This window comes from Pteropus vampyrus, unplaced genomic scaffold (assembly GCF_000151845.1).
Source record: "Pteropus vampyrus isolate Shadow unplaced genomic scaffold, Pvam_2.0 Scaffold58, whole genome shotgun sequence".
Lineage (NCBI taxonomy): Eukaryota > Metazoa > Chordata > Mammalia > Chiroptera > Pteropodidae > Pteropus > Pteropus vampyrus.
Window position 1 is genome coordinate 5,085,366 of NW_011888839.1, and position 14,721 is coordinate 5,100,086.

At 31.7% G+C, this 14,721-nt stretch overlaps 1 protein-coding gene across 3 annotated transcripts in view; it reads right to left on the minus strand.

Moving 5' to 3' along the window:
- Nucleotides 1-14,721, minus strand: part of GRIK2 (glutamate ionotropic receptor kainate type subunit 2) — a 580,378-nt gene that overhangs the window by 364,766 nt on the left and 200,891 nt on the right. For all 3 annotated transcript variants that reach the window (XM_011360720.2, XM_011360721.2, XM_011360722.2), the window contains exons 2-3: nt 12,810-12,977; nt 9,220-9,477 (exon numbers count right to left, since the gene is read on the minus strand). In XM_011360720.2, coding sequence (XP_011359022.1) covers nt 9,220-9,477; nt 12,810-12,977 — 426 coding nt within the window. The remainder of the gene's footprint in view (nt 1-9,219; nt 9,478-12,809; nt 12,978-14,721) is intronic.

The window sequence follows — 14,721 nt, forward strand, 5'->3', positions numbered from 1 at the left end:
ATATATGCACTTATATACACATATAAACATGTACATGCATGTAAAACAATGTCACAAAAATCTTTCAGTTTCCCCAAACTCCTTCTCCAAACTAAAAAACAAATGAACTACCTTCCTTGAAATTCTTTATCTCTTTCTCAACTAGTTATATTTTTCCTCCTTGCTTTTTCTCTGAAACACTCTTTCTTCAGATATTCCCATGGCATATTTCCTTAGCTTATTAAAGTTTTAGCTCAAGTGTTACCTTCTAAATAGAATCTCTTCTCACAACTCAACTTAATATTGCAATACTTCCTCCCTTATACTCCTTATATACTTCCCAGCTTTATTTCTCTCCATAACACTTATCGTATTTGATACTATATAATATACATATTTTTGTTATTATCACCTTTTACTAGAATGCACATTCCACAAGACAAATAATTTTTGTCTGTTTTGTCCCCTCTTGTATCTCCAGTACCTAGAACAGTGCTGAAACTTAGCAAATGTTTGATAATTATTTGTGGACCAAATAAAGGAATGAATTTTTTTCAAAAAAATGAAGAAGTGAAAAAATGTATGAATTAATTATAAAATAATTAGGGCTCTCGTGCCCAGAAAAACATCACCCTTACTAAATGGGTTATATGAGTATGATGAAAATAAGCTTTATTACAGAACTCATGACGAATTATTTTATCAACTAAACTAACTCTTGCATTATACACACAAAGAATAGAATTATTCACCCACAGGAGTAGGAGTCTGAAGGTTTCTTTACTTTTATACTTTGTAAAAATATTTTAGGATGCATCCTGAAGTTGGTGCACCACCAATGGAAAGGGCATACCAGGCAGAAAGTACAAATTTCTGCACAGCAAAAGAGACCTGCGATGGCAGAGCATGATTAATAAGGAAGAACTACAATTATTTAAGGAAAGTTGTAATATAAATATTGAGGGAAGAAACACTAGGGAAGTAAAATCAGATGGGAATAAAAGTGCCAATGATGGGTGTTGCTTGCATTATGAGGAATTAGTACTCATTCTTCTAAAAACTGAGGAGCCACTGAACAGCTTTAAGCCTAGAAATGACAGAACCAGACTGTCATTTCACAAAAGACAATTGGTATCAAACAGATGCACTTGAATAGGGCAGTGAGCAGAAAGAACATGGTTCAGGCAGTAAATAATAAGGATTTTCACTAAGACAGATAGCAGGGATAGAGAATAGAGGTAAATTTGAAAAATGTAAGATAAAAATGAAAAATATTAAGTGATTCACCAGAAATAAGAAATGAGAGAAAGACAAGAATCTAAAATGATCATTAGGGATCTGGCTGAGTAATCCCATATAGAGGACAATCCAGGAGAAAAGGCAAGTTTGGGGTCTAGATAACGAGTTGGGTTTTTATTATGTTGAGTTATATGTGCCTGTGAGACATCTATATAAAGATGATCAATGAGTGTCTAGATCTATGAGTATGAAGCTCAATAGAAAAGACTAAAGATGTAGATCAGAGAGTAGGCACCATATGGTCATGTGCCATGTAACATTTTGGTCAGCAACTGCCCACATATATAATGATGGTATACTACATAGCCTAGGAGTGCATGTAGTAGACTATAGCACCTAAGTTTGTGTAAGGGTGCTTTATAATGTTTGCACAATGATAAAACATCTTAACAACACATTTCTGAAAACGTATCCCCTGTTGTTAAGTAGGCACGACTGCACAGTCAGAGGAGGCATGGATTAAATAAAAGATGTTAGGGAGAGTGAGGTAAACAAGTAGTAAACAGGAAGACTGAGACTAAAGCCTTGAACATCAAGGAGCAGGGAAAGAAAAAGGAGTTTAAGAGTATGTGAATGGGAATAAATGGCTGAAATGAAGGAGTAATAGGAGAAAATGATGGCACAGAAACCAAAGTAGGAGAGCTTTATTTTTCCCCTGAGAAAGGGAGTAGTCAAAATTGTCAAGTGCATCAAAAAGGTAATATAAATACTACCCTTCCCCCTATGATGCCAAAATGTTGTAGGTTGAAATTTAGACAAATTGGTAGTGTCTGGGAATTAGTAGGGAAATCTCACTTCACACACACACACACACACACACACACACACACACACACACACGCACACACACACACAAATTGCTTTTCCAACAAAGGCAAATATTACTGATCATTGAGGTCTGGTATCAGACCCATCCCTTGTATTTCTTTAGATATACATATGTATTTATATCACTATAGGCAGAAATATGTGAATATAAATTGTGTTGGTTAGATATTTTATTTTTGTCTTTTAGGGTTGACATATATTTAAAGATTTTAGAACTTAGAGAAAAGATTAGTTCTATGAATGATTAAAAATATTCATTCTCATGTAATAAGAACCCAAGTAATAATGTTCCAAATAATTTTTAGGCTTGCTTAAATAGAAATAAAAAAACTATGTTCAAGCAAAACCAACTTTGTAGAAACACTAATACACCAAGCTATGTAATCAACTCTATCCAAGTAATTAGGTTTAACTCATAATTGCTAATTGTATCGCCGCTTGGAATTAGACAACTTGAAACTTTGTACTCGGAATATACAACATATAATCATCTTAGATCCAAATTACCGCACTCCCTAAAATAATATTGAAATTATTTTGTTATGTGTTTTACAATATAAAAATTGTTATATTATTCAAAAATTATTATCTTCCAGGAATATATGTTTTGATGTTAACTTTTTCTATTGAATTATTTTATTTACCCTATTTAAACAAAGGTCCATGATAAAATAAACTTTTACTATTAATTGATTTTATATTTTATTAAGTTAACTCCCAAAGTACACAGATGTATCTAGAACACAGTCTATAAATACATTTCATCCAAGTTAATGAAGTTAGGAAAGAAAGCATTTCTGCTTTTGCTCAGGATAAAAGCCTTGGCCTTTTTTCTATATTCATGTAAAAGAAATTAATCAATGTTGTTTGTTAAATATTATAATACCTAAAAAATGACTGATTTTTCTTCATTAAATAAAAAAATACATTTTCTCCACTGAATTCTTTTCATGTCTATATTCACCTCCATGACTGTCTACTCACTAACATAACTAAATTTGCTTGTACCATAACCCTGTTTTTTTGGTCAGTTATGACAAAGAAGTCCAAATGGAAGACAGAGCAAAATGAAAAATGTCATTGGGAACATCATATGCCCATACTAACTTCCTATTCTTCAAGATGCATTTACACCTTCAACACCACTGGATGATTCTAAGAGATTATTTCATAGATGCTTCAGGCTTAACGTATTAGAATCAGTTTACTATACCTTCTACCAAATCTCTTTTTTTCCCTTTTTAAGTAAATCTGTCATTGATTAGTAGCCCAGAGCAGAAAGTAATTCTTATCTTCTCTGTCTCCATCATTTCCTCCCCTTATTTACTAAATCCTACAACTTGTATCTCCTAAATCTATCTAGAATTCTCTACCTCAACTTCATCAAAGTCCCCTTAATTGAGATTGTTTCCTTTTTTGAACTTGACAAATTCAGAAATTCTCTTGGTTCTGCTCTTGTCCTGTTCCCTACCATAATTCAGTAGCCCCAACATAGTCATACTGTAGTCAGAGAGACTTTGCCAAAAATAGTTCTGATTAGGTCTTTCCCTATTTTAAAAAAATAACAAAATTAACCAAATCAAAACATAGTAACTAATACTATATTACAATACATAACAAAGTGGGTTTTGAAGTTGACCGCTTAGGGTCAAAATCCAGACCTACCATTTACTTGCTATGTAACCTTTGGCAAATTTTCTGAACTCTCTCCATTTAAATTTTATCACATGAAAGAGTGGAATTAATAATAAGGAATGAGGGAAAAATGGCACATAGCTCATGGCATTTGTATTATGTGAGTTTTAAGTTTCTACTATGTGGACTCTATGAAGCACTTTACCTATTTCACTAGTCATGACTATTATCCCCTGAAGTATGTATTATCTTCAGTTTACATATTTGTCAGCTCAGGCTTTTAAGGTCAAGTAAGTTGCTGAAAAGCACACATCAGAGACAGAATTTCAACCCAAAATAAATGTTCTGACATCAAAGAACATAGTTACCATGATAGTCCAGGTTACCTGGTGTCCTTCTCTCTATGTCCTTTCCTAAGTTCCTAGGAAAGGAACTGAATGAGTACACTCTCATCCCTGAGGCACTCAATGGTGGTTTGGAAAGCAGAGTCACATCACACAAACATAATGTACTGCTGTAACCATGCAGAGGAGGAAGGAAAAGTAGCTAGTAGGACCCCTTTTATGATTTTTCTTATGGTGGCCTTTAATAAATTTTCCCTCATTATTCCTCATCTTTGTTGTTTCTGATGCTCGGTCATAATGAACTGCTTGTAGTTCCCTGACAAATGGGCTTCCTCAGGATTCACATTTACACATGATATACCCTTTAGCCTCTTCTCTAGTTGAAATAGTTCTACTTGTCCTTCATGATAATTTCTTGATAATGTCACCTTTTCCAAAACTCTCCTCTGTTTTCTAGTGAGATTTAAAATCTTCTCCTCCTAAGCTAACACAATATTGTTTTCTTGCCTCTATTTGTACTTGTTACTCTATAATAATGTCCTACTTATATTTTCTCTCTCACTCTCGCGCTACTCTGAACCCATGGAAACAAAGTTTTATCTATAATACTGTCATTTGTGCCTAACATAGCACCTGGTATACAGAAGATGCTTGATAATAATTGCCTGAATAACAGTAAATATATGTTTACTTGCAGTTGAAATATAAGCATAATTCATTCTAGCTTTCTTATACAAATTTTGAAATGATAGAGGAAATCATGTCTATGTATATGAAAACCATTGTTGAATGTATTTACTCAATGTCAAGTACTACAAAGCTACCAAATCTAAATTAACCTTGGGCAGTTTCTTTGTCTAAACAATAGATATAGTAATACATCTTTATGCATTCATTCCTGAAATAATTATTAAGGTACTTCTATGACCCAGGCAATATCTAGGTGCTAGTGATAGAATGGTGGTAGATAAAAGTTTTATAAAACCTGACATGATATAGTCCCTGTACCTCTAGATCATGCTAGGTTTTATAAAACATTTTTAAAAGTTTTGACTTTATCCTTAGAGCAATGAGAAACTATTAATAAAACAATGGATTAGAATTGCATTTTTTAAAATTACTCAATATGGAGACTGGATTAGTGTATATAGATTTGAAGTGGGAAGACCAGTTACAAGGCTGTGAATGATAATTCAGGTAAGAGATGATGGTGATCTTGACCTAAGAAGTGGTAGAGAGGATGAAAGAAATGAAGAGATTTGAGAGATCAGAGAGGTGTAGGATTGACAACTATTAGAGCTTCATGATGGGGCCAAAGAAAGGAAGGAATCATAGAAGATATTCAAGTTTCTGTCTTGGGCTGCTGGTGAAGAATAGATTCAGTCACTGGAAGAAGCAGGGATGGTAGAGTGATAATCCATTTTCTTTAGGACTCATAAAATTGCTTTGAAGATTAAGTGAAATAGTTTATATAATAGCAACTACCACAGTGCCTAGTGCATTATAGCTTTTTTCTGTAGTCATTTCCATTCCCTTCTTCTCTTTTCCAAATGTGCACCAGTAATTTAGTAGCAAACGTGGGAATAGAATCCCAGGCTTCCGTTTACTAGTCCAGAGTTGGGTCTTTTTTTTTTTTTTTTAATGTACTGCTGATCTATAAACAAAAATGAAACATGGAGATTTTAAAGCAAATATTCACAACTTATGCTGGATTGCTTACAAGTTGACAGCTATCCAACTTATTTTTAGTTTATATTTAAAATGAATCATATGTTCCAAATGACTGACAGAAACACAGCTTTGTTTCTGAAGCCAATTCTTTTCCTTCGTTTTTGGACATCATTCAGAGCTGTAACAGACTTTCAGGGTGTTTAAAAGCATTCATCCACGACAACAACAAATGCTAATTATCATAAAAAATAAACAGCTCCTGTTAACATCATTCTAAGAATTTCTCCCACTCCAGCACTATATTTCATCTATCATCCCATCTGTTTGGGGGGTAGGAGCAAAGACTGGATGGAAGTATAATTATCATGTATCAAACTGGACAATACAATGAAATAGAAATGAATATAAATGGAAGGAAGAGCATACATAATAAATAAATCTGGAAAGAGAAAAAAGAAACATAAATAAAATGGCACACTGTGTTCTGCAGTAAATAGCAGATACATTAAGTTCATAATGGAGTCAATAATGTTTATCTTGTTGAGTATGAGATGGGTTTTCTTCCCATATCAGTCTATAGTCCTCATTATAATCAAATTTCCTCCCACATGATCAAATAGTCATGTTGTTCACATGGAAGTTTAAAAATTCTCTCTGTTCAATTCTATCATTAAAATTCTACCTGGAGACTTTCAAACATATCCAAAAAGACAAGGAAAATTGACTTCTATGTGTTTATGAATACATTTCAAAAGAAATCTGCCTCTGTTAGAGTCACTTTATCCTATAAAAAATATGAACAGCCTAGTTCTCAAAAGTGTTTTAAAGTAAAAGGACTACAAGTGGTCAATTACAAATGCAATTAGCTCATTACAAATGATATTAAAAACATGAACAATCATGTGCCCCTAAATAGAAACTAAAAACTCAACAAGGACTGGGACTTTGTTTATTTTACTGGCATACACTCACACCTGTAACTGTTCCTGGAATGTAGCAGGTGCTTAATCGATAGTTTTTAAATCACAGATTGCATAAAAAGAAGCAATTATAAGCTTTTATCCTCAGAGGATTTTTAAGCTATACCTAGTCTATGAATAATTCTGTAGTGATTCTCAGCACCAACATCTAAATAATCAAGGACCTTTGGAACCTCCAAGTATCTATGTCATCTTCAAAGTGAGAAGAGTGACATTTTCTTTTAAATAGTAACAAAGTATTTTTTAATCAATTTAGTATAAGGTCAAGCCTCCATTAAAAATATACACATCCAATTAACTAATTATATATGTTTATCTATTTAAATTTGCCTCAATGATATGTTTATAACATTATTAAAGCAAAAGATCAATTACATATGAAGCTTTTCTTTAACAAACTGTGATATGATCTCAATCACAAATCCCATTATCTCTTTATTCAAATACTTAAGAACCACATATATGAAATAAAGATGTCATACACACACACATACACACACACAACCAAATAGTGAAGAAAGGTGGTACAGTCAGCCCTCTGTATGCACAGGTTCTGCATCCCTGGATTCAGTCAAATGTGGATCCAAAAATATTTGAAAAAAAACATTATATTGTTGTTGATGTGTGCTATACAGTTAGGCGTAGGATAGCTGTACTGAATACATACAACTTTTTTTCTTGTCATTATTCCCCAAACAATTTTATGTAAATAGAGTATAACAACTATTTACATGGCATTTAAATTGTATTAGATATTGTAAGTAATCTAAAGATGATTTAAAATATACAGGAGGATATGCCTAGGTTATATGCAAATACTATGCTATTTTATGTAAGGGACCTGAGCATCTGCAATTTTCGTGTCCTCAGGAAACATAACCCCTCAGAAACAAATCACCTGGGGATACTGAGTGATAACTGTATATCCATAAAATTTTGAATATTTGTGAATTTTCTTTCTTCTATGAGGAATTTTAAGATAATAAGGAGCAAATACAAAATACGACACGTACAATATCCACATATATATTTATGAGTGTGTATAAATATGTATATAATGTGTATGTGCATATATATATAAAAGTATTTGATATTTGGGCAACATTCACTTGAATTATTTCAGAGGGAATAAAGAAGTAAATAATCCATGGATTCATAATGCATGTGTATTTATATTTCTGTATATGACCATCTATAAACATATGTGGACCAATTTATACCTGATGGTGCCCTGGACCATCACATTATACAACTTAGAGAAATCATTCACATAGAAAGTTAAAATTATTTGAAATATTTCACTTTTTTTAAAATCAGAAAAGCAAAATTATTTTATTAACGTGCATTCAGACTCACTCTTTCTTATCTCAATGAAAATGTTAAATTTTTTTTCATTGTTTTTTCAACCCTGTAATCTCTGTTCTCTGTTCTCTTGGGAGAATTTCTATCTGCCAATTTCCATATGGTCAATTTTATTGTCAAATGGACTAATTTCTGCACGTAGTTCTAAATATTGAATGAATGAACAAAGTGCGCTCTTGTCATACTTTAAGAGAATTTAAATTCAAATGAATTTCGATTTTGATGTAAATGTCAAGGTATAGTGAAACACCTTCGAATAAAATATTTTAAAATTCTAATTTAAAGAGCACTGTTTAGTCATTGGTAAATATCTTAACGTGAAACTCCTTTTCACTATATAATAACCAAACTAACATGCACTCCCTTCAACAATATAACTGCAAAAAAAAAACTAATACTTTATTTTTGCTACTTTCTTATGCTCATCTATGAGACTTGTTTTTAATTGATAGCTCAAGATAAACATTCATATATAATAATAACATATATTTAAACAGGAAAGCACAGACAACCTCTAGCCAGAAAATATTCATTGAAGACACTAAAATAAATACGACTTTGTAAGCTCTATTTTCCAAGTCCCTAAACTGTATTTGCATAGAAATAGTTCCCAAAACTCAAGTATTTCAGTGAGTATAATGTTTGAAATTTGAAAAAAACACTTTTTCAAATGTAAATTTGTTAAACAAATAAAGGTTATTACTTTTCATAAACATTCGTTGCATCTAAAGAGCTAGAAAAATGTTAAGGCAAATTCTAAATTTCTTGATAAGTTTCACTGACAACGAATTATGAAAGTTTAAGTTGGGAAACTATCCTGAACTCAGCAGACAAATTCTTTTAATAAATATTTCACTATTATATTTCACACTATCTCTATTCTTTATCGAATTTTATAGTGATCTTTCATCAAAAAAAAAAGTGCTTCTTTTAAAAATACAGAGAAAAAATATCTTTTAGCTTTTTTTTTTGTTTGTCTGGATGTGTGAAATTAGTGTTGATATTTGATTCCAAATGTTTTTCCAACCTTCGATTTAAAAAACACAGTAAGAATCTCAAATAAGTTTTAGAAAATTATTTACATTTAAAACACAGCCCCAAAGGCTACTGATTTTTCTTACCAGTGCTGTCATCATATACGACTGTGACGGTTTTCCATTTGAAGAACTGCACCAAGTCCAAAATGGCACGGCTGAGTGAAGAGAAGTCTGGATAGAGACTGACATAGAAGGAATCTTTGTTGTCTGACACCTGGTGCTTCCAGCGGGTCTGTATGTGGGGAACCCCTAGAGCATTGCAGATGGACTGCACAGCGTTTGCTGAAGAGCTGTGTGAAGGCCCGAAGATGGCAGCCACCCCAAGAGACAGCTGATCACAGGCTGAAGAGGAGATAGAAGTCTGTCAATAATGAGAGGAGTGATGCCAGTGTGCTAACACTGCATTATTATTGTAAATCCAAAGGTATTATCTTGATATATTTTTCTTTAATACAACACTTACTTTTTGCTAATTTTATATTTTGTCTAACTCTAAACATTTTCAGTTTGTTAGAAGGGAATGAATTCATCCAGACATCTGCCATTCAACATTCAGATAACTTTACAAATAATGTCAAGGGAGGGAGAGAGGTTAGAACAGAGAGGAGGAATACTCTGGAATTTAAGACGTTCATTCTGAAAGAATGGTTCATGTCAAGGAGTTGGAGGAATAGCTTTCCTTCTAAAATTCACTGGCGAGTACCTACAATTTCAATTTCTTAATCAGAAGCCCTTTGGTTCCTTCTTCCCATCCAGAAAGCTTTCACCAAACATAATTATTTGCATATGTCTGGTGATAGAAGTCAAGTTGTGCATACAATCACCCATACAAAACCTAATATGGCTCAAAAAGGATGATTTCATATGGATTAACCCCATTGAGCATAAAGAACACCAAAGTCATTAAGTAAGAATTTAATCACCTTTATTAGATCTTTTATATTGGCCTAAATTGTTTTTTAAAGTTGTATTTATTACTAGGAAATTTTATTCATATCAATAATAATTGCAATAATCAAGAGAGGCATAAACATACTAGAAGATACTCAGGTGAGAATAGATATACTGTGACAGAACTATGAGATACACTGAAGTGAGTTTGGGCCTAGAAAGTGAACAATTACGGGAAACATGAATATTGTCTTTAAATATTTGAAGATATGGCTTGTGAAAGAGGCTTAAGTTTGCTTCATTTGGCTGGAAAAGGAAGAATTAGAAACTTCCCATGAATTTTGATGTAATTTAAATTCAATAATTAAATTTAAAGAGAAATTAGTAATATCCAAAAATGAAATAATCTGCTTCTAGAGGGAAGATTTTGCCCATCACTGTAACTATTTAAACAGAGCTAAAGAGAATTGTTGTTGGAATTTAGGCATCAGTTGGCTGTTCAGACCCAACTCTTCCAAAATAGTTTATAACTCTAAAACATAAAATTTTCTGATATTTTCTTTCAGGAAATTTGCTCCATAATAGGCAATGTGATAGATGGATTCTTAAGCATAGAGATATTTAATAATTAAGTAAATTTTAGTTTAAAATAAAAAAACCCTGCTGTTTAAATTTTCTTCTAAAATTTAATATAATCTAAATAAATAATTTTTAAATATGTATAGTCTTACTTTTAAAATAATGATTAAAATTCTAAATCAGTAGGAAGGCTAGAACCTAAAATTTTTCACTTACTTGGATCTTAATTCACATACTCAGAATAAAAAAATTTCCTTTGTCAAATTTTTGACAAATCACAAATCAAGGAATGCTAAAAACATTATATTGAAAGTATAAAGAAAGTTTATACTTAAAATTTAGAAAGTTCCTAATTGTGTTTCAAATAAGTTTTCAGTAATAAGAGGAGTCATTGAAAAGCAACATATGATTCAAATAAGAGAAAGAGGCCCACAAGGTTAAAAATACTATATTAGATCTCTTCTTTATATTATCCTTTTACATATTGCTATGCAAGAGCTTCATAATATCAAAACCATGACATTCACCCTTTCAACATCTCACAAAGAAAGTTACTCATATACTCATTTGAGCTTTTCCTAGCTTCTGCTCAAAGTCAGTAATCGAATTTGATTCTCAATGGATGACAATGTTTGTAAATTCATTTTAATATTTTTGAAAACTAAATAAGTTTAATACCTCATAGTAGCCTGTTTATTGTTAGGACATTCTAGTCTGTTTTTTATTTTTTATTTTTCATGTTGCGCCTTTGAAGTCAGCATTGAGAAATCTATTAATATTTTATTTTTACTGCACTCATATTTCATATTCTTTGGTCTAAATGATCTCAATTGAGACAGAGCTTCTTCTTCCTAATGGAAATAATCATGAACTATGTCACTAATCAAATGCACTTGTCTTGCAGTTAATGACTTATTTTGCAATTAGGATGACAAATATAGTATTTCGCAATAACCTTTACCCTTTTATTCAGCCTTTAGAACCTTTCATCACCCTGACATGGTTCTGAAATATGGAAACTTATTTGTATTCATAAAGATATGAATTCAAAGGGCAGGCAGAATATAGGCTTTGATAAACACTAGTTAGCTGGGGGAAAAGAAGGATTCTTTCATCTCAAGAAATATTGTACCTTATCAGTGTCCATTAATATTAATGAGCTTAGAAGAAATCTGCACCAAGTTAGAGTTATAAATAATTATGTACATTTCTATTAATGTAAGGTAGCTAATAAAATAATATTAGCATTACAGAAAGCAAATATTGTTTTAAAAATAGAAACTTGGAACAAATGCTTTGTAAGTCCTCTCCTTTGAGAAAATCTGTATTATGAAATTGAATTCTTGTTACATAAATGCTAACTACGCAAAAAAAAAAAAATCACGTACTTTGATAAAGTAAGACTGTAGAAGCATTTCTCAAAATACATTTACTACTAAGATTATTGTTGGGTTAAAATAATACCTTGATAATAGTTTTTCTATTACCTTCCTTCCTGTATAAATGTTAAGTTCACATTCCACAAAATTATTTTCTTATTCTTATAATTTAAAACACAGTTTTACAACATAATTAATGATATAACAAAATTAATAAAGTATTCTAATTATTACTTCATAGAATATAATTTTTATATCATTATTCACTTATTTTCAGTTACGAAAAGAAACATCAAGGGGTTAAAGATATGGGCATGGAGTATACATAAATTAAAGGTTGTTCAAAATTTTCCAATAACGTTTTAAGATTGAGCTGACTTTTTTGAAGTCGCTTGGAACTACAGAACTTCCAAGGTAGTCAGTAAATTGAGACCACAGTAATACTATAGTAGAATTGACAGATAATGCAAATAAATTATAAGAATGGGTTGCAAAACTTGGTATAAATCCATTGACACATATCGTTTTATTTTAGGTGAGTTCTTAAAAATAGAAATAATTTATTAACAAAACAGCATTGTGGAGAAAGAGAAACAATTTCACTATCTCAGATCTAATTGCATTTCCTGTTATAAGCAATTTTTTTTGCAATGGGTGATCATGTCGCTTACCTTTCCCGATAAAATTTATGTGCATTTTTAGAAAGAAATTTTTCATAAAAATATTCCTAACAACTTATTAATTATACTTGGAATTAAGAAATCTCTTAAGAATACATAGACAATTGAATTCCCCAAAACATAATGTTAAATATCTGTCAGTTACCTTTCTTGGATGCTTCAAAACTGTCGTAGAGGTTTATCTTCTGGGTGTCATATGTTAGGGTGGTATTGGGCAACAAGGTTCTGTTTCTGTTGATAGTGTTCACAGCAAATCTGAACGCAAGTTCCTCAGCTCCCATTGGACCAGATTCCACATATTCAAAAATACCACCTGGCAAAAGGAAAAAAATAATCACAGTTATTACAAAATAGAGAAAATGTTGAAACTTTTCTATACTTTTATGTGTGTGTTGTGTCTTTATGTGTGTGCATGTGTGTATGTGTGTGTGTATCATCAGTTTAAGCACATGGACTTGTGCTTACTTTTTGTATGAACATGAATATTCAGTATGTGCCCTTTTAGAGAAATCCACACTGGCAAAATTATTGTGGCATTGCAGCCCAAATTAACATAATTTAAATATAATTTTGTCTTTTATCTTTAGTAACTACTTCTTTTAAGGCCTAGGCATATATAGATCTTGCCTTAAGAAATAAACATTATTCCTCAAAATAGGACAATAAATCCTCTATACTGATATAATACTATACAGTTAGGCATTGTAAAAATTATATTAAATTGTCTCCATTAATTCAGAAAGCAGAATTTTTTAAGAACAATATTATAGCACTTATTATGTTAGAAGGCCAAAATACTTATTCATTTGCAAATTCCAGCATCTTACTTGCAAGAGAATGAAGTAGCATTTCTCTATTTGTTTTACTCTGTTTTTTTTTGTTGTTGTTTTTTTTTGCAGAAGTTACTTGACATTTGTGAAAGTTAACTTTCCCAAACAGTGCAAATCCCTTAATCAGTGAATAACTGTAGCATATAATTTTGGCCATAAAATGTAGAGTATAATATGAAAACACGACCTTTCCTTTAGTCATCTTCTACCAGCTATGTCTCAGTCCAGTTTCCTCATTCTTGTCCCAGCCTTTTCTCTTTTTGACATCATCTCTCTCTCTCTTCAGTAATGAATGACCTAACTAAGACCTTTGCCTCCAGCAGAATCTCTTCCTTGTTGTTATTCTGGTGAATGGAATGAAAGGGGAAGCACCTGATACCTGACACTCTCCAACCCCTGTCCTTGGGAAACTAGTACTTTATAAAAAGAGAGCATTTATCTTTCTCTCTTTCAAATTTCACACCATGTACTCTCAGTACAGTCATTCACAAATTAAATTCCCTTGAATAAGCCATTTGCACAGCTTGCAATTCATATCTCATCAAAAGTCTTTGACACATGAAAGTCAGATGAGTATACTATAAGCAAACTACCTATTATAAATTAGTAGAAGTCATAATATGATAACAATTCTAAATATAATGTATTAAGACTCAAGAAAATACCATAGTAATCAGATGAATTTATATTCAGGAAGAATTGAAAAATTTTGTTATTTTACACCATATTAGTTTGTAATATTTCTCTTATTCTTTCAGCTAAATTGATGATATAGTTACCAGAGTAATCAACTTGTGAAATAGTACTCTGAATATATTTAAAATCATTGGTGACTTAGCTAAGCAACAAGGATAATAAATAAGTATTTATATGCCTAGTGGATGTCATGAACCAAATTAGAAGTCTTGTACATGTGGAGAATAGTGGTATGAGCATGGACAATGGAGCCAAACTGAGTTTACATTCTGTCTCTGCCGTTTGTCATTGTGCACATTTGGGCAGTTGCTTAAATCTTATTTCAATGTCATCTTCTCTAAAAAAAAATGATGATAATGGAAGCTATTGCATACAGTTATAAAAATTAAATGTTATCTCATCATGAAACACTTGCAACAGTGGCGGCCATAGGGTAAGCCCTCAATAAGTGTTTAAGAGTTCACTGCCTCTTCAAACAATTTCAAGTAGTATTCTTTTACAGGAAGGAATCCTTTGGTCAAAAGTCATATA